Genomic DNA, 23,657 nt, shown 5'->3' on the forward strand with positions numbered 1-23,657 from the left:
GAAATGCGATTCGCGAATAGTTTACAGGTTTAAATAAAGCACATTGTTCCGAACTTGCGGCCTTGATTTGAGACAATAGATGGGTTTGTTAGCTAAATAAGAGTAGCTGTCCTTACAATAGACACATAACTGTGTGTCTCTGCAAAGTTTCTGTACCGGTTAAGCTGCCAGAGTGGTGATCCAACCTAGCACTTTGCTAAATCATGCAAATCACCCGATTGCGTAAATCATGCCAATGGCAACCTCTTGACTAGATATTAGAAATATTATTGCATTCATTATTCATTCTTTCTGGGTTTTTTTGCAGTTTGTTACGATTGGCTAAAACGTGATTCCTCCTAATTATTTAGTGTTGGTGGTTGATAGATTGTTCCTCTGGTTTTGAAAGTAACAATATGGAGATCTCAGTAAGAATGAATTAATGTGTTAAATAAATTGATCAACCTCATAACATAATCCCGTTTTGCATATATTAACAGAAAATGATGTAACGTCATGTGTTTATCAAAGGCATTGCAATATGCATTATTTTCCCATAAAAACTTTGACAAATACTGAATATGGTATATAAAGAGTAATGATGGCGACCCATTTTCGAAATATTAAATATTGCATGTAAAAAAATATACTTAAATTAGTTCCGTAATGTGTTAACAATCATTCCAGTTTTTTTCCGCAGATTTTGTTTTCTAGTTATAACAAAAATAACCCACTTCCATTTAGGGCCTTAATTACCCAGTATTGAAAACCTTATTTATTTGGAAATGACCTGGAATGAGCTGTTATTACTATTTAATATTATGTTAAACGACATTTAATAAGATGTAATAATAAATATAGCCATTCTTTATTAAATGCAAAAGTGTTTCGTGGTATGAAAATTCTGTGCACGGCTTGATCGGTGGAGGTGTTCCTTTCCATGGACACGGCAATAAAAGTTTCTTATTATAATGTAAAAGTGTAAACGGTATTATCTTTTTTTTTAAATTATATTTAAAAATCAGATAGTTGATTTTTATTTTTTTAAATGTCAATGCCACAATTTAAGTCAAAATGGTATGAGCATTTAATATTATTTAAATTAGTATTACTTTTTGTCAAGATGGTGTATCACTTAAACTCCTATGCGTCTTGGTGAAAAGTTAACTTCCCAGCAAAGAAATGAATGTTCGTTTCCAACTGCTTTTAGTGTAGGCTATTTGCGTCCTGCTCTTCGTAAAATTAGTTCGAATTTCTTCCCTGATAAGCATGTGTTCCTTTAGTTGTATGATTCATATGATATAAAAAGCTTCGTTGCTCTTATGTTTAATAAGGTTCACTGATTTTAATATTTCAGACATTAAAGACCACTACATAAGCAGTAAACCTTTATGTCCCTTTAAATAAACTAATTCCAGCATGTATATAAATTTATTTTACATACGCTCATGTAATCATCCATATATTAGACATGTAATGCTTCTACGCTTATCTTGTGTGATTTATACATACGCTTTCATATATCTTATGAACTGATAATTCCTTTAAAAAAATACTTATCATTTGTATTTGCATAAGGGAAATTATCTTTGTGCAACTGATGACTGTACGTGTATGTATTATAGTCTTAACATTTGTTTAAGCAGATCTAGTTTCTTGACAAGGTCTCATTTCTTGTTTAAATATATATATATTTTCAGTTTAAGGTTTTCACATTATATACAACTTCTACATATATTCAACTTCAAATTCATCTTTGTTGTCAATTTATCTTGTTATTGTGTTAAATATGTTTGTTTTGCATTCATTTTTCTGTAAACTTCTAGATGCTAGACAGGAATTATTGTAGCTGACAACATTGGATCTGCGGGAAACACGTTTTAATGAGTAATTGTGCTTTTTTTTCATGCAAAATACTTTCATGTGAAATGTTTGCTTTCTTAAAAATCATTAAAACGTATTAATATAAATTAATAAAAAAAGAAGTTTCATTCACAATTACGTTAGAGTTTAAGATTTCAATGGGACGAATTATAATGAAGAGAGGCACAAACATAATGGTAGCGATGTTGAGAAATACAATGTGAACACGAAGCAAAGAAACAAAGAGAGAACAGGGGCGTAGACTTAGTGTTTGGTGTAATGGCGAGCAAGAAAGAATAGGTTGACCTTGGGAAAACAAGCTAAACATCGAAGAGTGAAAAAGAACGCAATTGTAATACCTATAGTGTTTCTATGATGAGAGCATGTTAAGTTCATGAATATAAACATTTCAAGTTAGTCAAACTGAAAACAAAATAATTAATATTAATAATGACTATATGTCGCAATGCTACTAAAGATATAGGCACTCATAATACAATGACGTTAAATGGTTCGCACAATTTATAACGTTATAAAAACGAAAGTTAAAAAGTCAGGATGCATTTGTTTTGAACTCAATGACGAATTCATCGTTTGAAAATCCAACAATCAATTTGCTTGTTCTTTCATTGAAGTAGACAGATTTAGGGGTTGACCTGCGAAGGTTTATGGTATTGAGAATTTTCTTGCCGTCCGTGTCAACTTGGCGTATAGATTTCTCACCTAAGACAAACACCTGCCCAGTGGCAGCCACGTGCAAGTTAGGTGTTATATTAGAAATACAAAATGCAGGATCCTGGAGCGAGGCTGTGACTGCTCCATCACTTGTCAGTGTGAGAAGCTTGCCAGTGTTAATGTCCGTCACATAGATCCTCTTCCCATCAGGACTCACTCCAACTCCTGTAATTAATAATGTATATGACACAAGCTTTCGGTAGCTAATTGTAAGAAAAAAAGTCGAAAACTAGATCAAACCCGATATGTTAAATTTAAATTCCTGACCATTTTCATTGTGATTGAGTACTTTGTATTCTTTGACATATACAAATTAACAAGCTTGGGACTTTTTAGAAAATCAACATCATAAACTAGCTGCCAGTATTAAGACAAACAAGATTGTACTTCAAACATCAAAATAATTAAATTTTCGTAAAAAAAAACAAACATCATTGACAAATCTGCAAATTTAGCGTGATAGTATTTTAACTTTTCCGAAATTTTTTGATAATATCTTTTTTTATACACCATTACAAAATGTATAACAAGTGTCAACATGTGCTTGTCCTTTTTTTTACTAAGGTTATATCCAACTTAACGCCGGGTGTGAAAGTAAAAAAAAAACACACTAAACTAGCACTTTATACTACTATACAAACTTTACCGCCATGATATTTCAAGAAAATATATATAATATTAATATTGAATGACTTTACAAGAACACTACAATACAATATACATTTTATTTTATTTAAGTCCAAAAGAGGGTCAATTGTAAGGTTCAAATGAGGTAAGGTCATATGGGTATCTTCACAATATTGATACATCCATACAATTTTCAAAGATTTATAGAAAGCATTATTGATGTTATTTGAAAAGCGTCATTTTCAGTTAATCAAGACTTTGTATCAACTAAATAAGTCTACATCCAAACGTAGGTCAATGTCTAGGTCAACATGATTTCAGGTGGTGTGATTGTGCTGACGTGTTCAAAGACATCACCCATGCAAGTATCAAATTTTCTAGGAAGAATTATTTATGTAAGACAGAACGTGTTATTTGTGGTTAATCATGGACTGAAAACGGGCATACAAATCATCTTGCGTTTTTACGGTCATATTACCAGTCACATGTACTTGTTTGTGGTAAAGCATTATCGAACGTAGCAAGTTACCATTGTATCCTGCTGATTGATTCTCATATAATGTCTTCACCTGTCGCCCATCCATGGTGTATTGATACACTGCAGTACTGGACGTTACAAACAGGTTTCCGTGGTGAAAAGCAATACCGTTGCATTCATGGCTTAGTTTTAGTTTCTTTAACTTAACAATCCTAACGTTGTCGACTCGTATGAAATAAATCACATCAACGGAATGACTGTCACTTGCTATGACCGCCATTTCGTTTGACGATATTTTACACATGGACCCAGGCGAGGTAGATATTTTTATTTGGTCTTTCAAATTGTACCCCTGATCAAGGAGTTTCACACACCCATTACTAAAGTCAGCCATGACGAATTCCCCATTCGACGACTCACATATACCCGTAATATTACAGGCTCTTTTATCAATAGGCGTTCGTACTTTATATTGTGACTGGGCCTTAATGCTAATAACCTTGTTAGAGTCAACGACATGTGGCACATCTTCGCGACTGGCGATAAATGCGTCGCACTGTTTTCTACTATTTTCCAATGTATTCTTTGATGTAGAATGCAACTCTTTCAATTTTCTTTCTGTATTGTGTTGCAGTCGGTCTAGATTATCGTTGAATCGTCGTCCAACATCAACTATTTTTTCCAACACTTTTTCGTATGACGTTTGGAGAGACGTTGTATTTTGTTCACCTATTTTAATTACATCCTGTAGAAGTTCCATTAATGATTCAATGCAAGTTTTCATTTGAGCTACGTCCATGGGTTGTATGGTAGATTTTACCTTGTCAGTCAATAGAACCACCCGACTGCATTGCCTGAAACATATTTATGTTTAAAAACAATTAATAATTTTATAAACATAAGAACTTTTTATTATATTTGTAAAATAAATTAAATACTAATTAATATCGTCAATATTATTTTTATCATAATTATTAATTATTATCATGATCACTATTATATGAAAATAATGACTGTGTTGCACTAATAGTTTTACTTTTAATATTTATACCCTACCAGTTTTGTCCCTATAAATTTATTTACAGTCTGTTCGTTTGTCTGTCTGTCAGTCTTTTCACCCCTCGTTCCGAATTAATAATGTTCTTGGGGTAATTAAAAGAGTAGTTAAGATATGTTGATGAATCTTGGAAATAGAGGTATAAATATATTCTTTCAATGTTTCGGTCCATCAAAATGTTTTTATGGTTACAGATGTCAGTGAATACCTAAATATGAATTATGCGATAGCTAAAAACGTACTCAAGCTAGGTTGATGAAACGCCAGTATGTTGCACAGCTCTTTTTGTGATAACATAACATTATATTATATAATAGCGAGTTGGGGACGAAAACAAAGTTTTGGCCTTTTCGTTAATTGCTACATAAAAATAAAATTTCTTGAGTCGCTTACTTATGATTACGGAGATGACAGACTTGACAGAGCAGCTTTTCATCATCTTCACGGACCATTGTCAGTTTCTCAGTTGTGTGTTCTTCACAGAACATTAGTGCACCATCCACTGTTTTAAGAACAGGTCGTTTGCCACTTTCCCCGTTTGCAGTTACTGAATGATCCTTGAAAAACTTTCTGTGTGTTAATTCACAGCCGGCGCAAAAATATTTTGAACATTTCTGACAAAAGAACATGCCTTCTTTATGTATGCCATCATCTTCGCAGATTGAACAATCGTAAACAATATCTGAACCTGTGACATGCGATTTTTCCAACGTGGCCGTCATTTTGTATTCATATACTTTCGATTTCAATACATCCAAAACCTGTACTGTGGTAGTGTTACTCTACGCTAGCTTTATTACGATTAGGCCTGGCATATTTTGTCGTTTGGTTTACACACGGTGTTCTAACATTCTTTATTTTTTAGTTATTTTCAGAATAAATATTGACTTTGAAGACAACTGGAGATATAAGTGTGGTGAACTTTAATTAAATTATGAGTTTTATAATTATAACACAAGAAACGTATATAGATATATCTAATAATTTAGTAAAACTCGTGATATATTCTTTAATTGTATGATTCCGAATAAAATAAACACATTACTTTAAATTATGACATTATATGTTTTATACGTTTTTATAACAAAGCGAACATTTGGCAGTTTAAAGAAGGTGTAAACATTTCTTCTTTAGTAACAACGTTCTATATGAATTTTACAAATACACACACGTTAGGTGAGTCTATCCAGCGGGAGATCCGATATAAAAATATATAACACAGCTAACACTTTCATGAACAACAATCTGTTCGTATGACATTGACTAAACTTTAATTATTTATTTCTTTTTTCAATAAAAATGAATTATATTTATCGCCGTTGACGAGTTGGGTGGGTGTTGTACCAGATTTATATATCGAGAATATATCAATCATATAACCAGTAATATGATGTAATGCAGATGATGTGATGTTTGTCTACTTGTTTTCAGAGACGTTTCGGACCTTTAAAGATGTTTATTCATGTTTTTCTAGCATCTTTTCCACTGAAATTATTATATGGAAATACAAACCTGAATTGTTACCGATTGGCTGTCGTACTAAAAAATATTATTTACGGCTAATTGTTGTGGATTTGTTGGAATGTCTGGATTTTTGTTAGTTTAAACTTATTTATTTTATCGCAATTGCATCGAAAGTCATAGACTAATTGAAACGCTCTCAAGTCCTTCATTTAGGACTATTTCATTTCCATTGGTTCGAAAGTCTAACACTAACCGAAATGCTCTCAAGTCCGTCTCCGGGGTAGAACCAGTTGCTGGTTTCTTTGAGTTAGTTCTTAAGTACCGTGGGGATCGAACATGTGACCAATCGATTGCTCGGTAGATACTATATTTACTACGCCAAGGTGACCTTAATAGTTGAAATTATATGTGTTATTTAATTTTAATGGTGTCACAAATTCGTTGAAAACCTATCCAGAAATACGTTTCTTACTACTGCCCACTTTGAAATTGCTGTTTGTTCAAGTTGCGGATGGTCCGGAGTTCGTTTCTTTATCGTGACAATGTGGTTATTAATAAATCACACCAAATTCGCATTAATTAAAATCGTTATTACGCGAAAAATGTTAAGACATGATGAAGAAGTAGTGTCTACATTAGTATCTTTAATGCTCCTGAAAAGAATATATGAGTGCTTTACTAATTTATCGAGATAAAAGTCTATGCTAGTAAATAAGCTATGAATGCGACATGTTTCTGTAAATCTCAAGTTTAGATTTGGTTCTGTTTTTATGTTATAAATAGTGCTCTGAATGTTAGAACACCATTTCTAACTTCAATAATTAGGTCTTGAAAAATCGAACATAAATACTCAAAACGAATATTTCGCAAATTATTACGTAAAATTAAGTTAAGCCATAAAAAATCAATGTTGCTTATAGCAATAGACAATATTTAAATGTTAGATGAGGTATGATAACATATATTTAACGAGAGTCAAAACGATCTTTTTTTTTTTTTTTTTGTTGCGACAATATATTCCATGTTTATTTCCCGCCACGATATCCAAACATTTACGAGCGAACGCGAGAATGGTTTCCGGCTAAAAAACTTGGACAAAATAGGTAACAAGTACATTTACAAGTAAAAAGCCTGTAAACACATTAGTAGTAACGTTTGTTTTCGCAAACCTCATGAAATTTGCTTAAACATTTATTGCAATTATTTCGTAAACAGGTGCAATATATTTCCTCTCCATTGAAAAGCATGGCGGCAATTATTAGGGGCAATTGTCTTGTATGACAGAAAACCAGCTGAACACCCACAAGTAAAATAAACATCATAAACCTTGCTCTTAATGTTGAAAAATTATATATATCATACATCTCAGTGAGTTAAAAAATCATAGATGGCTGGTTAAAAAAGTGCAGCCAAGTATTGGGGGCAGTTTTCTCTATAAGTAATGACGACATAAAAAAGTCGTCATGAGATTGTAATTTTGTTTTAATTGACACGTATCAGCAGGACGCTTCCATACCGGGCCCATGCATGCACACTTCAACCAGTATTTGTAAACTGCGAGTGTTCTTCAAGGAAGATTATACACAGCTGATTAAAAGATAATGAGAAGTGTTCAAGCAAATATAAGTGGGTCCATGGACACGTCGGAATCATATATACAATTAAAACACTACCAAAAACATTTGTGACTATGTACTTTAATAAGTATTATTATGTTATTCCGTGACAAACTCTATCCGGTTAAAGAGTGTTTATTTAAGATTTAAAGTGTATACTTATAACACACTATGAAACACTCCCCAAAAGTAATATTCAAAGTGTTTGACGTCGATCGACATTTATATTTCAGTCATATGCTATCATTATACATCGATGCTTATGCTCCCAAAAAAACGCCCTTTCTATGACAAGAAGGACTATCAATGCATACACAATTTCTATCATTAACTTTCAATGCTTGTTATATTTCGATATAAGAAGAAAATTCCGTTGTGCCTTATAAATCCAGCTTAGAGAATCATTTTGGCCCAAATAGGAACAATTTCAATTGCTATTTAATACGGATACATCTTTATAAGAGATACATTAAGAATGCCTCAGCAGTGTAAACAATTAACATATTGTCATGTAAAATCTTGATGAAACAAAATAAAATAGATATAAGTATAACACTTTATTTCATCAAATTAAAGCCTTCAAGGGGCTCAACGCTTCTCAAGACCCTAACATCAAGGCTGAGTATTTCTAAGTGGCAGTACAGATCACATGAAACCATTAACTTCCTCCCTGACAGCGAACTCCGAATAAGACCAAAATAAACAATAGTTGTGTTTCTGGTTTCCAGACCTAGCTTTACTTTTAAAACCATGCCTATTATGTTTAGTTCAGTTTAACGGGAATGTTTAAATGTATGCAGGTTTGTAAATTTCTGGAGAAAAGGGTTTGGAATATGCCGTTAAATAAATTGGTCGTATCCTGAAAACACTGTGTCTGGTGTTTAAAGAGAACGCTTTCAATGGGCAATCGAAATTCGGATAAGCGATTTTCTGGAAAAGTATTTGTTCCATCATGAAAATATCTTCAAACAACTTTGATTATTTAACAAGCTTGTTTAGACGAAGCGGACCTTATACTCTCGAAAACACTGTTGAAAGCAAAAGGTCAGATTTATTCAATCATAACTATCAATTTCGTCTGGAGTTTTAACTTTATCAATCCGGTATATATTTTGAAATTATTTGGCATATGTACCACCTTTTGGGGACAGAGTGTCTTGCAGATGAAACATGTCCAAATTCAAGGTCATACTCAATGTATTGTAGGAATTGTTAGTTTGTCGAGCATGAATGAATTCTTAAAAACATAAGTAAGAAGTCTATGGGACAAGTTCTTAAATCCAAGAACCAGGTCTTCGTTAACAGGTTAAGGTCACAATTCAATGTAAACATGTATATCATACGAGAAGTCAATTTTGCTAAAAAAAAATCAAATCATGGCGTTTCTATACGAAATAAATCAAAGTCAGACATTAAAAAATACAATTAGGTCGCTATCGGTGATAATTTTTGTTTGCCAGATAAGTGCCATGAAAATGCATTCTTGTGAACTACAAATAAGTGGCAAAAACTATTGGTCTTCAGAAATGGGCCATTACACGCGTATACACATTCACTGAAATAACGCACTTACACTGTTCCGGTATATACATTACCGCCCCGGATCCCCATCCTCATTCAACACTTGATGATAAGTTTGATCAGCTCGAAAGGCAGCCAACGTGAGGTCTGCGTGATTTAAATCGCTACCGTGGGTTAACTCCTATGTGTCAGAGAGTGTACCCATACCCAGTCACTTGAAATCAGGCATTCTGTATTTATGTACACGCCCTAACCTCAACCCTTATTAAAACATTGGGTCAAAATGCAAAATGCAATGTCGTGAGGCATCCGACAAATAATTGGCGTGCACACAGTAAATAGTGGGCAAGAACTCTTGGTTGTCAGACAGTGGCTATTAAATGCACATACCAATTCGCTGGAAACAACGCACTCGGTATGTACGGACACCCTCTTACCCCAACCCTTGTAAAAATATTGGCCTAAAACAAGAGCAGCCCGAAAGGAAGCCGACGCGAGTTCAGCAAACAGTTGGTCGCTACAGAGCGAATACCTTAGTTTCTCAGAAATAGGTGAAAGAGCGTGCATACTTTCGCTGGAAAAAAAAACTTGTATTTTATTTACACCCCATGTACCCAAGCGTATTAAAATCACGGTCCGAAATAAGGAAAGCGCAACAGGCAGTCGGCCGGATGTCTGATTGCATTAAGAAGCTACCGGGTGATAACTCGTGTTCGCAGAAAGAGGCAATAAGAAGTGCATACCAATACGCTATAAATAACGAACTCCGTCATACGTATACCCCTGACCCCACCATTTTAAAAATCTTGACCCGAAATTAAGTAAGATTGACAAGCAGGCAGGTTGGAAATAAGCGTATTATTTAGTTCGGTACCTGGGCATAACTCTTGTGTGTCAGAGTGGGAATATTACAATGCGCACCTATTTACTGGAAATAACGCACTTGACATGGATGTACACACTCTAATCGTGCTTAATAGGCCGTGTGTCATCATCTTATATACACTTGCTAGACACATGTAGGTGAACATTGTAAATCCGCTTTGTATAAGTCTTTATGTGCTTAATATGCTGCTTACTTTATAAAGTTGCACAAAAGTTTGAATAAGCAGGAAAGGCTGCAAAATAGTCGAAATATGCTTGATAACCGATTACATTCTTAATATGATAAAAATACGCTATTTGCTAAATGCTTAATTTTCTAAAAAGTTTGTTTATTTAATCATATTTAATAAGCTTTATAAACATGTCTTAATATGCTTAATAGCTCGATGAATATGCTGAACAGGCTTAATGTTGCATCTCTAATTTAACTTGCAAAATATAATCTAAATAGCTTAAATAGGCTGCGGTATATGTTTAATGTGCTAAACAGTCTATTTATTTTGAAATATGAACTTTCTAAATCGGCTGGATAGGCTGCTTATTTGAATGTGTATTTCATCATATTTATGTAAAGTGCTATACATGTTTAAATCTTAAATACTAGTAGGCTGATTAATAGGCTAAATGTGATAAATAGACTGGCTATTAAATAATATTTTATAAACTTGCTAGATGGCTAAACAGGCTTAATGGGCTGCTTAATAGGCAAAATATGCTAAATACCTTGGTAGGCTGTATGTTTCAATCGTGTTAATAAACAAGCAAACTATGCTAAATAAACTAAAAGCCTAACTTCACAAACATATGTTTGTACTGCTTAATTGTGGTTGATAATCAAATATCAGTCATTTAAAATTGTAAGTCAGTGTTTGAAAACAGTTTAAAATAACAGTGGAACGTATCGATATGTTTCACTGTTTCTCTAATTATTTTTTTCTTGTCTATCGAAATAAGAAGTTAATGAAACGTTTAGTGAAATTGATAAAACAAAGTCATTGTTTTTAAAATCAATGCGTTATTATTTCCGCGTGATTTAAAAAAAGTTAAATCATTATACCATGTTATGTGGAAAATAATTTTTAAATAGTTGGTTAAGGTATATTATATTTTTGTTCAATCTATTCCTGATCACAGAAAATACATGTGCTTATTCGTCGCCCTGCGATGCTTTTGAAAATACTGATTAATATGATGAATCGTGAACAAAAATGTATAATCAACCGAAACCACCATAACTACGTACTATGTAAATTATGTACTTTCAGTCTATAAAGTAATTATTTGAAGCGTCTATGTTTACAGACCTGTATTTTATCTCGAAGTAGATTAAATGCACACGACAAGATACCATATCAATACAAATAATGAGAAACTTGAAAAAAAGAGGGAAAAAGAACGGCCGATGTAGAAATAGCGAAACCACGTTGATGAAAATGCAATATCATATAAAATAAATTCGGATTGTGACCCTGGTTTTAACTTGTAACATAGCAATATTATAGGTTTATTTACATTTCCTTACTTTAAGGCCTTATAAGAATTGTCAAAATGATACTTATATGCAAGTGTCGCCAATGTTACTCATCGGGCACGTTTAGTAGTTTGCTGCAGAGGGCATTCATAGCCTGCTTAACATATCAAGAACTTAAATTTAAAAACAACTTGTTTGAACTCTAACGTTCCACAACATCGTAGATGGACAGTTCCTGTGTGCAGAGTGTGCAATAGGCAACCACATTTCCGAATATCCGTGTATGCCTATAATTTCCTTTAGTGACATTAAATATACTTTTTATTTATCTTATTTTTATGTAAAATGCAAACAATAAACCGAACGAAAATATAATATATAACTAGAAATGGCGCGGCAGAGGCCGACGCGTATCCCCACGCCGCATGTTTGACACAGGGGCGCCCCAGGGTTGGTAATGTGGCCATGCATAGTTGAGATTGACCGTATTGTCATAAGAGAAGTTCAGTATGAATTAGAAGTGAATCGGTGTAGAAATGAAGAAATTATAGTAAAAGGCAATTTTGGGTGGGCGTGGCCTATGTGGGCGGGGCGCTCCAGGGTTGGTAATGGGGCCATGCATAGCTGAAATTGACCGTATTGTCATAAGAGAGGTTCAGTATCAATTTGAAGTGAATCGGTGTAGAAATGAAGAAATTATAGTAAAAGGCAATTTTGAGTGGGCGTCGCCTATGTGGGCGGGGCGCCCCAGGGTTGGTAATGGGGCCATGCATAGTTGAGATTGACCGTATTGTCATAAGAGAGGTTCAGTATCAATTTGAAGACAATAGGTGTAGAAATGAAGAAATTATCGTAAAATAACCTAACAAAATGAGTAAAAATCTATGTCCCGGTCCCACCCCAACCCCCATAACTTTTGACCCAGGGGTCAGATCAAAATTCCGAATAGTGCACCGTCGCACATATGCTCATAGCTACCGTGTGTGTAAGTTTCAAGGTTCTAATGCTAATAGTATAGGAGATAATAGTGGCCTGGACGGACGGACGGACAGACATAAATATATTTCCTGAAACAGTAACATTGAACGTCGACCTAGGGACACCGTCCTAATATACTGTCTCACCACACCTCGTTTATTTGAGCTCGACCGCATTAAAAGCATACGGTTAATTGAAATGCTTTCGGATTCGTGTCCAGTACTTGTAGTCTATAAGGAAGATTTAGAGAACGCTCCAACATTTTGGATCGAAATCGTGACATCCCGGTCGCTAGGCAGACGAAGTAACCTTTATGCCAGGTTGATTTTCAATACATTGAACTGTTACCAGCTCTTTAGCATTATTATGCTAAATTCGTTACTTAAAAACGTGCGGTTAAGGTTTGCGTACACATTTAAATTAAAGTTGAGGTTTGTATTCAACAAGTACATATCTGTGTAATTACTTCAGATTTTCAATTGAAGCATCAAAGATGTCTTTGGATCATTATGTAAGGTCGATCAAGAATGCCATTATTATTTTTAGCTTCAATTAACCCATTTATGCCTAGTGGACTCTCCCATCCTTCTAAAGTGGATCAATTTATTTCCTAAATTATGGATGTATAGTATATTTATCTCTATATTTAGAATATTTCATACAGAAATTCCTTTAAGCAAACAGCGCAGACCCTGATGAGACGCCTCATCATGCAAAGGCATTTTTTCTAGACGCTAGGCATGGGTTAAGCAGAATTATGCCCCATTCGTACTGCATCTTCAAAATGGTCTTTATAAAAAAAGTCCCTGACCAAGACCTTTAGCTTTAAATAGCCTTTTCTAATGATTATGTCTCCTTGTTTTTGTTAAATATCATCTTATTTTTTGCGTAAAAGTTGAACATCACTTAAAATTTGTATGCGACAGGAACATGTGTACGTACATTTAACACCTGCAGATGTTTAAGTATAATTTAACACATGTATTCGGGGTTTCATATGCGATCTCCAACAATAATGGCTATAAATTTAAGCTGCAATTTGCTTAATAATAACCCCTATTCGTACTTTTAGTACTGAGGTTATTCAGATAAGCCTTTTGCGTGCAAAAAACACTTTATCCCTAGCGGAAAAGTCGACCTAGCACGGGCTTGCATTTTGGGCCAGTCATGCAAACATCAAGGTAATGCTGCTCAAAATAAATTGAAAGTTTGCGCTATTACGTAAGTTACAATAGAGATATTTTGCCGACATAGTATGTGGTGGTATGTTACAGGCTGATCAAGCGATGGATTGCATTTTTGGCCTGTGGGCATGAATTCACTGTTACTTAAGATAGAGAGTGTTTCCGCTCGATAACTTTTGTTCCGATGGTGATTGTGATTACATGCAGACCGAGTGTGGAATTGCGTTTTGGGTCAGTTGTATCGAGATCAATATTACCTAAAAACGCAAACATGGTTTCTGCTCAATTATATGAGTTCAGAAGAAGGTAATTCGCTGTATTGTAATGTCTAGAAAGTTAACATGCAGACTTTGCTTTCAAACTAAAGTAATTGAATTGCACTAATTGGTTAATAGTTTAAAATATTGTTGCTTGGCAAGGTGTCTTTACTTGTTTTGATGTATATATTTTAAGCTTAAGTTTACTTAGACCATACAACTGCAACAGATATTCAACTTTGTGGTTACTATATCAGTTTACCGACAGAAAATGTACATTATATTATCAAAGCGGAAAAATCATCGAGCGCATTATTTTTGGGAAAGCTCTTGTTATTGTTCAAATTAGTTTGTTTTTATTCTTTCATTTTTCTGTAAACAGCTTTATGCTTGACTTGAAATGTTGGAGTTGAGAAACGCAACAACAGATCAGCGAGACACACATGCGTTTTTTATTGTTTATTGTAAACTGCAGATAGAAATGACAGACTTCATAAACACTAATTTCATACAAAATGTGTTCATTGTTGACAAAGCATTATATATTACATAAAAACACGTATATATATAATACAAACAAACTTTGGGTCACACGCACAATCAGAAGAGGAATGGACGAAATATTACCAAGATAAAAACAAACATAATAATGTCGATGTGGACAAAAACGATGTGAACAGGTAGCGAGGTAAGAAAAAGTGAAAATCCGGTAAGACTTAATGTTGGGATAATGGTGGAAAAAGAGGGTAAAGAAAGTAGTAGTAATACCAAAATGCCTATATGTTATGAACAAGTTTTTAAATATTAACATTTGAAGTCAGTCAAACTAAAAAACAAAATCATTAGTTTAAATATTGGTAACAATGGTAACTACATATTAAATATTGCAAAAAAAGTATAATGGAACTCATAATGCAATGTAATGCACTGCAATTCTTGAAACAAGTATGTACGTTATAAAATGTACAAAATAGTCAGGAAACGTTTGTTTGGAACTTAATTACGGCGTAGTGTCCTAAACGTCCAACAATCATAATGCATTTTCCTTCGTTGAAGAAGATAGAGCTACGGTAGGACCCATGAAGTTGTATGGTATTGAGAACTGTCTTGCCATCCGTGTAAACTTGACTTAAATATTGTTCACATAAAACAAACCACTGCCCTGTGGCTGCCACGTGTAAGGTAGATCGTACATTGGACTTTCTCCTAAATGCAGGATCCTGTAGCGAGGCTGTGATGTTTCCATCCCTAGTCAGTGTTAGGATATTGACATTGGACTGCATTTTCTTTTTCAATCCCATAGATCCTCTTTCCATCAGGGCTCACCCCAACACATTAAACTGAACATGCACACGTTAGACTTACTTACAGAAATAAAAACAGTAAGGTTGCTTATTGTTAAGAAAATACGTCGATAACTAGTTCACACCTGACATGTTGAATTTCAAATGTGAAACCGTTTTGATTGGGATTAAATATTTTGTATACTTAAAAAATTGCACAGTTCTACTGAATTTTTAGCTCGGCTGTTTTCGGTGAAAACCAGAGGTATTGACATAGCCAGCTCGTCTGCCGTCCGGCGTCCGCGTCGTGCTAAAACCTTAACATTGGCTCTAAAATCAAACTGCTTCCAACTACAACTTTGAAACTTCATAAGTAGCTGCACCTTGATGATTTCTACACGCCAGCACCATTTTTTGGTCACAATGTCAAAGGTCAAGGCCACTGTGACCTCTAATATAAAACTTAAACATAGACTCTAAAATCAAATTGCTTCCACCTACAACTTTAAAACTTCATTTGTACATGCACATTGATGAGTTCTACACGCCACCACCATTTTTGGGTCGCTAGGTCAAAGGTCAAGGTCACTGTGCCATCTTAATAAAACTTTAACATAGGCGTTCATTTATTAAAAACGTCACCCCAGCCGAGCGTTGGCACCCGCTATGCGATGCTCTTGTTTATTATTAATATCACCATCTATATTTATACACATGACTGTATTCATAACATTAAAAATATTTAATTTTTATAATAAATTGCAACATCATTTACAGAACTGTTACTTAAGCGAGATGTGTATGATTTTAAACGACTTTAGCCTAAGACAAAGTATTTCCCTTTATAACCAAGCGTCATTTTGAATAATTCACGAATATAGACCTTCTAAATAAGTATAAGTCTTAAAGAATGTCCATGTCAATGTCGAAATGCAAGGTTGAAATGAGTTAAGGCGATGTGGTTGAGTTCAAGGATAGCATCCATTTAAGAATCAAAACATTGAAGCAAGAGACATTTATCATAAGACGAAACGCATGATTATGTGTTAAAAATATAGGTTAACCTTCTGAATTAGTCCAAACGTACGTCATTGTCAATGAGTGTGTAGGTAGTATTATGTAAGCATAATCTTGCTTTTGATTCAAGCGTCTTGAAATTTCGTATTTTCTATTCATAATTAACAAATGTTCAGGTGAATTTTTGTCTATGTCTTTAATGTTAAACCCTTTGATCTTTGGTATAGATTGATTGCATTGTTTTCTTATGTTTTTCTTATATTTGTTTAATGTAGAATGCAACTCTTCCAATGTTCTTTCTGTATTGTATAGACTTAATATTCTGTTCTATTTGCATTATATATTCTAACCGCTCAATTTATGATTCAAATCTAATCCTCATTTGGGCTACGTCCAATGGTCGTGTGGTAGATTTTACATTTTCAGTAAATATTGCTACATGACTGCATTTCCTGAAACATATATATATAAAGTTATAGTAGTAGTAGTAGTAGTAGATTAGAAGGAGTAGTAGCATTAGGAGTTGTAGTGGTAGTAGTAGTAGTAGTAGTAGAAGTATAGTTAGTAGAGTAGTAGTAGTAGTATAGTATAGTAGTAGTAGTAGTAGTAGTAGTAGTAGTAGTAGTACGTAGTAGTAGTGTAGTAGTATAGTCTGTAGTAGTAGTCGTTGTAGTGTGTAGTAGTTTAGTAGTAGTAGTCATCGTCTCGTAGTAGTAGTAGTCGTAGTCGTCGTCGTGTCGTGTCGTCGTCGTCTACGTTCGTCGTCGTCGTCGTCGTATTCGAGCGTTCGTAGTCGTAGTCGTCGTCTCGTCGTCGTAGTCGTCGTAGTCGTAGTGCTCTTCTGGCCATTTTTCACTGTTGAATTGAGCTGAAAAGAATTAACAGGTCAAAAGAGTTAGTTAAAATGTGGTTACTGACAAATTATCTTCAACTCATCTTGCTACCAGTTGTATATTAAAACTATATTTTATTTACGATATTTTACATGACCCACCCAGTCTTCTAAGCCGAAATGATCCGTAAAACAAAATTGTGTCTTTGTGTCGTATGAACGAATCTGCACTAAAACTAAATTTAGGTTCACATCGTACATGCATGATCAGTTGCCAAACGAAAGTACGGTTGATATTCAAATGCATTATTTTTCTCTTTTCGGGATATTGTTTTAGTATATTAATGCTGCATTAACAAATATAAGTGTATATGAAGCGAAAACACCCAAAATGAACAACGGCTGCGATAAACACCTTAAAACTGTTAGATGCCCATAATATCACTTTAAGCTCTTAATTATCAATAATATTACTACAAACCAATAATGTGTATGTGGCCTAACATTTACAATATTCAACGTTATTTAATCACTCACTTGTATTTTTGGAGATGACAGAGCAGCTTTTCATCATCTACACAAAATATCGTCAGTTTCTCAGTTGTGTGTTCTTCACATAACTCAAGCGCATCATCCACTGGTTAAGAAAGAGGCCAGTTGTCTCCTCCCCCTTTAACAATTACTGAATGGTCCTTGTGAATCTTATTGTGCATTAAAGCACAACTGTCACACACATATATACAAGATGTCTGACAATAAAACAGTCCTTCTTTATGTACGCCATCATCTTTGCAGATTGAACAACACATGTCGTAAACAACGTATGAACCTTTGTTCTGTAATGTTTCAAACGTGTTCGCCTTTTTTTGTATGAACGTTCAATTCATGTCCATATATCCAAATGATGTACACGTTAGTATTTATCTTTAATACGCTTAGGCCCGATATATTTTGTTGTTTTGTATACAAGGTAGAGCGGTTTCTCACACTGAATATGCTAGTATGCGGATATCATGATGTTAAACTACTTCAGAATTTTTATCAATGCGTATGACGAGAGGCGCCAAGATTCTATTTTAACATAATATGTATACACGTTCAGACAGAATCTCGTCCAAAAACATGGGAAAATGTTATATACTCTATAATAACCAATCTTAATATTTATGTGTCGACATTGCCATTTGTCAATTATCATAGCGCGTTCAAAAACAGGTGATAAAGTCGAGTTTTAAAGCCTTAAGACACGTTTATGAGTATTTAAAATGAGTTGAAAGCAATTTGATATTCGATTCCATCAAGAACACCCGTTATAATATTGGACATCATCGGAAAAACATTAACGTTTGCATTACTAAGCCAAATTTGATATAGTCATAACGTTACCACACCAGAAGTTATCATTAAAATTAATCGTATGATAGTCAAAATTAATTCACCGACATTACTTTAGCAAGGAAAATTGACGGACTATGTACACATAATAATTAAACGCAGATCATTAAAGAGCCAACCCATTACACGGAACAATCGACATATGTGAAGGACTTTATTTTTGTTAGTAAACAAGAATCAATTTTAATATCATGAACGGGCGCACCATTCCTTGACCAACCCATACGCTATCACTGCCCATTATTTGCCACAGTGAAGTTCAACAAGTCTGTTCGCAAAAGTTTTTTTACCGACGCATATGGCAATACGAATTAGTTGGCTATGAAAAATAACGAACATTTCTTTCACATGTACAGTGGAACCAATAAATCCATGATAATATAAATACCTTTATCGAATGCCATACCCTGTTTCCAATGTAATATAACGATTACATATTTTTTTTATATTACACGTGTGTAATACAACTTTTTTAAGCGTTTTCATTGGCTTAGTTTTCGTTTTTTGACCAATTGCATTTTGTTATTGTGCTGAAATGACGTTGCAACGTCAAATGATGTCACGAAATGTAAACGACATTCGGGATTTACCAATATGTTTGCGAAAATATTTATTTAATTTGCTCATTTCAAAGCATGTGATAAAAAAAATCTGACACTCATTGTCATATCATACCATATTTTATCAAACTCGTCCAGGAAATTCGTTATTAAGCTCGCCAAAGGCTCGCTTACTAACAAAATTCCTGGACTCGTTTAATGAAATATGGTATGATATGACAACTCGTGCCAGATCCTATATACAGTCCAACCCCTACTTCCGGTCACCCCTCATCGCCGGTCGCCCCGTGTAGGCGGCCGGTGTGTGCCGCGACCGTCGATAAACACTATATAATGCACCCCTCTTAAGCGGTAACCCCGTTTCTCCGGCCAGCGGCCAGCTATTTTGCTTCCCAAATGTTAAATTTCCCCTATATGAGTGGTCTCGCGCGAGTAAGTCAGTCATGTACATTGGCAAAATTACACCGACGCAACGGCGATAAAATCGATACTTACTTCCAGTCTGTAGTACTGAAGCGTGTTGTGTGATAAACATTTTGACAGCCAGTTTGCCAATTGCAATTAATTAGCAGCGGATTATCGGGTTAAAAGCAATATGCGACCGTTTGATCTTTTTGTTTCCGCATGTGCGAATATCACCTATTATTACTGGAAAAGAGATTATTAATCTATAATTTATTATTTGTAGTTGTTGAATCATACTATTTCAAGCACACATAATGACAATTATCGGCAAATTAAAAGTTACAAAGAACAACGAAACTTTTAGCCGAAATCAACTGATCTACATGTTCTCTGTGCTACAAAAATGATGATAAGAAAGATGAAAATTATTTTTTTGAATGAAAATTTTGTTTTATAGCTGATTTTAGAAAGGAAGAAATACAATTATTTTAACTCTATACATTGTTTAGTATATGTACACATATTAACCATTTTGTTTATACAAAAATTGAACAGTTGGCCATGCACTCATCATCTCCAGACTCCCTATCACCCAACCCCCTCTTAAGAGGCCACCCCGCTTAAGATGCCAATTTGGCCGTTTCCCTTGACTGGCTGTTTAAGAGGGGTTGGACTGTATACACAAAATGTAACTAACGTTATCTGCGATGTTGCACAAAGGTAAATACCGCACAAAAAGGTCTGCATAAGGAGCTTAAAAAGGGCGACTCGTCATTAGCGTCTAACTACCGACCAATATCTTCTAAACAATCTTACACATGTTTTCGAAAGAATCCTTTATAAACATACTTTTAATTCTCTTCGAATTCACTCGTTTTTCACCATTCTTAGTCTGGCTTTATCCAAGGTGAATCAACTAACTTATATTAATGACACATTGTGTAATGCTCTAGACAACGGACTCAAGGTGAGAGTCGTTTTCTATGACATAAGTAAGACCTTCGATAAAGTCTGGCAGACAGAACAACTATATAAGCTCCATTCTGGTATCAGAGGCAACTTATTGAATTGGATAAGTAACTTCCTATCAAATAGAATATAGTTGTTCTTCCAGGTTTTATATTATCCAAAGCAAACCCTTGACATGCGTGTTCAAGTTTGAAACACACAAAATTCATCAACATTTCATTTAAAATATTAATTGACACAATGCAAGAAAATAAAATACCAGGAATCATGTTGTAATGTTCATAAATTATCCTGACTGTTCACATAATTTTTATGTTTTATTTTTTCAGATATTGACTCTTAACGGCAATCGAAATGAAGATTGGGCTCATACTATAAATAATTTTGGCGCTTTTTGACGTGGTTATATGTGTTGTACCAACTTATTTGCCAAAGAAAACTTTAAATCAGAGATCTGAACTTATTATTGAATATTTCAAAATTTTGCTAAGTCAAACTCACCTTGATTGAATTGCTCAAAATTGGAAAATCAAACGATTAGACCCAAAAGAATGACGAGCTCAATTATGGAAAACCTGACGTAATGTTCCATTTACCAGATTTATTTGATAACCAAGTTTTCGGCACAAATGTTGATATTCAAGACGTAATTTGCTTCAACGAAAAAAAAAGTACTCCATACCGAAGAACAAAAATAAAGACTTTAAAGAATTGGCTCAACTCCTGAAACCGGGTTTGCAAATGCCACATGACGCTGATACTGCCTGCACCCAACGGTCTGCCATCCAGTGGAGAAACCGATACTCCTGTGAGAACATGCTAGGAAGATAAACAGCGGCAGCCTTTTTCTACGGAACTCATACGGACTATCGTCATATAAAATGACAGTGTTTTTTTTTCTTTTCTGTAATATTATGATATTATTCTTATGTTGATATACACAACATTTGTTTATGTCATCGTCTCAAATTCAATAAAATTGCTGAACGTTATAGTAGTAGCGTTCTTATACATTATGCGTATACATGTATTCGCAATAAATATTTCAATCATGCTGATCTCATTGAAAATTAAGACTTTGATACATTTATTATTTTTTTTGCGTATTGAAAATACACAAATTGCATGAATGTTCGCCCATTTTCAAAGCGTTTTTTATGTGCCTAAAACTTGGGCACTATCGAACAATGGTTGGAGAATACGGAATGTAGTACATGTTACAGTAAAGCAGAATGTTTAAGGAAAATAATCGTTATTAGAAAATATGAAAGTTTTAGGTCAAAGCACACAGATAAAATTCTTGTTTAAAGACTTTGCCCTTGTTGTCACAGTGACATTGCCCTTATGACTTTTAAAAAGAAAAATGGGCGTAGAAAACTCGTGAAAGTGCATTTACTCACAAGTTTGAAGGTCCGAGGTCAATGTCACTCTTAGAGGTCAAAGGTCAATTGTAATGTAGCGTATCGTGTCCCGAATAGTAGTAAATCAGTAATGATAGGATTTTCATATAACATGGCAAAAATGTTCACTTCTACCAGATGATTAGTCTTGAGCATCACACAGATTTCTCGCTTTACTAAGAGGACAAAGGCCCTTTTTCCAAAACATGTTTTTTTGCAGAGTAACTGATGATGGAGTATTAAAATAGCCCAGCAAGAATTGCACGCAACACCAAGGTTCCTCTTTCTAAGGATAAGGTCCCAGATGCCTATTGTCAAATTGTGGTGTAATTGTTTGTGTCATGTTGACAAAACATCATGGGCAGTAGTTGGACGCGACAGCCTATATGAGATGTATGTAAAGGTGTTTCGTGTTCTGGATGCAGAGAAAAAGACCTCAGAGATGTCAAATTTATTTTTTTTAACTAAAAGGAACACATAAACAAAGCAAGATGTATGACATTTTAAATCGCACTGATCAAACCTAAAACACATTTCAAATTTGGACTTGGGCAGCAGTGAAGTAACTTATTTGCCTCAAATATTTGACTAGATTTGGTCAAGGCTAAGTCTCAATTGAGTCATGGTTAAGTCTGAATTTGGTCTGGTTCAGTCAAAGTCGGGTCAGTTTTAGATCTGAATTGGGTCAATGTCAAGTCTACATTTGGTCCTGGTTAAGTTTGGATTGGGTCAATGTTTAGTCTGAACTGATTCATGGTTAAGTCTACATTGGGTCAAAGTCAAGTCTGGATTGGGTAAATGTTAAATCTGGATAGGGTCAATGTTAAATCTGGATTGGGTCAATATTAAGTCTTGATTGGGTCAATGTTAAGTCTGCATTTGGTCAAGCTAAAGTCTGTATCAGGTTAATGTATAGTCTGGATCGTGTCAATGTTAAGTCTGCATTTGGTCAAAGTTAAGTCTGAATCAGGTCAATGTAAAGTCTGGATTGGGTAAATGTTAAGTCTGGCTTGGGTCAATGTTAAGTCTGGATTGGGACAAGGTAAAGCCTGGATTGGCTCAATGTTAGGTCTGGATTGGGTCAAGGCTAACAATGGGTGGGTTAAGTCTGGATTTGGTCAATTTTAAGTCTTGATCTGGTAGTGGTTAAGTCTGGATTTGGTCAAGTCAATGTTAAGTCTGGATTGACTCATGGTTTAGCTTGAATTGGGTCCAGTTTAAGTCTGAATTGAGTCAAGGTTAATTCCGGATTGGGTCAAGGTCACAGTGAGGGCAAATTTTATCATTTACTTTAAGTTAATGCCATACAAACTTCAAAGTGTTGAAGTTAGCAGTTTGGTGCATGATTGGTCAGGATATAAATGCAGACAAATAGGACAGACATTATCTAACGTAATATGCCTCCTGTTTACTGTTGCAGACAGCCTAACTATAGAAAATATTAACTAAACGTGGCTCAGCAAATGGCACAATACAAGTTATCAACAAAGCGCATTCAAACAAACAAACTGAAAACAATGTGCACCAAACTTTGAACTGAAAAGTACCGGTACTAACACACATGGAATAAATGAAACATTCTTTGTTATAATAAATTACTAGAACTACTTAAATGAACACAACAAACACAAAATGCTATTTGGTTTTATGATCAATTATAAAAAAAAATATTATTCATAGA

At 34.5% G+C, this 23,657-nt stretch overlaps 1 protein-coding gene across 1 annotated transcript; it reads right to left on the minus strand.

Moving 5' to 3' along the window:
• Positions 1-1,475: 1,475 nt before the first annotated feature.
• On the minus strand, positions 1,476-5,486 carry LOC127840082 (uncharacterized). Its single transcript, XM_052368480.1, has 3 exons — positions 5,133-5,486; positions 3,734-4,536; positions 1,476-2,742 (listed from the first exon to the last, which is right to left on the minus strand). The coding sequence occupies exons 1-3, from the start codon at positions 5,459-5,461 to the stop codon at positions 2,396-2,398; spliced, it is 1,479 nt and encodes a 492-aa protein (XP_052224440.1). The 5' UTR covers positions 5,462-5,486; the 3' UTR covers positions 1,476-2,395.
• Between the last annotated feature and the right edge of the window lie 18,171 nt (positions 5,487-23,657).

Source organism: Dreissena polymorpha, chromosome 7 (genome assembly GCF_020536995.1).
Source record: "Dreissena polymorpha isolate Duluth1 chromosome 7, UMN_Dpol_1.0, whole genome shotgun sequence".
Classification (NCBI taxonomy): Eukaryota; Metazoa; Mollusca; class Bivalvia; order Myida; family Dreissenidae; genus Dreissena; species Dreissena polymorpha.

Bases quoted from the DNA above. Each gene is read 5' to 3' on its own strand.
- LOC127840082 (XM_052368480.1), bottom strand. From the start codon at position 5,461: ATGACGGCCACGTTGGAAAAATCGCATGTCACAGGTTCAGATATTGTT. The intron at 4,537-5,132 runs GTAAGCGACTCA...AATATGTTTCAG, and splicing joins TGTCATCTCCGTAATCATAA to GCAATGCAGTCGGGTGGTTC. The intron at 2,743-3,733 runs GTAACTTGCTAC...TATTAATTACAG, and splicing joins TCAATCAGCAGGATACAATG to GAGTTGGAGTGAGTCCTGAT.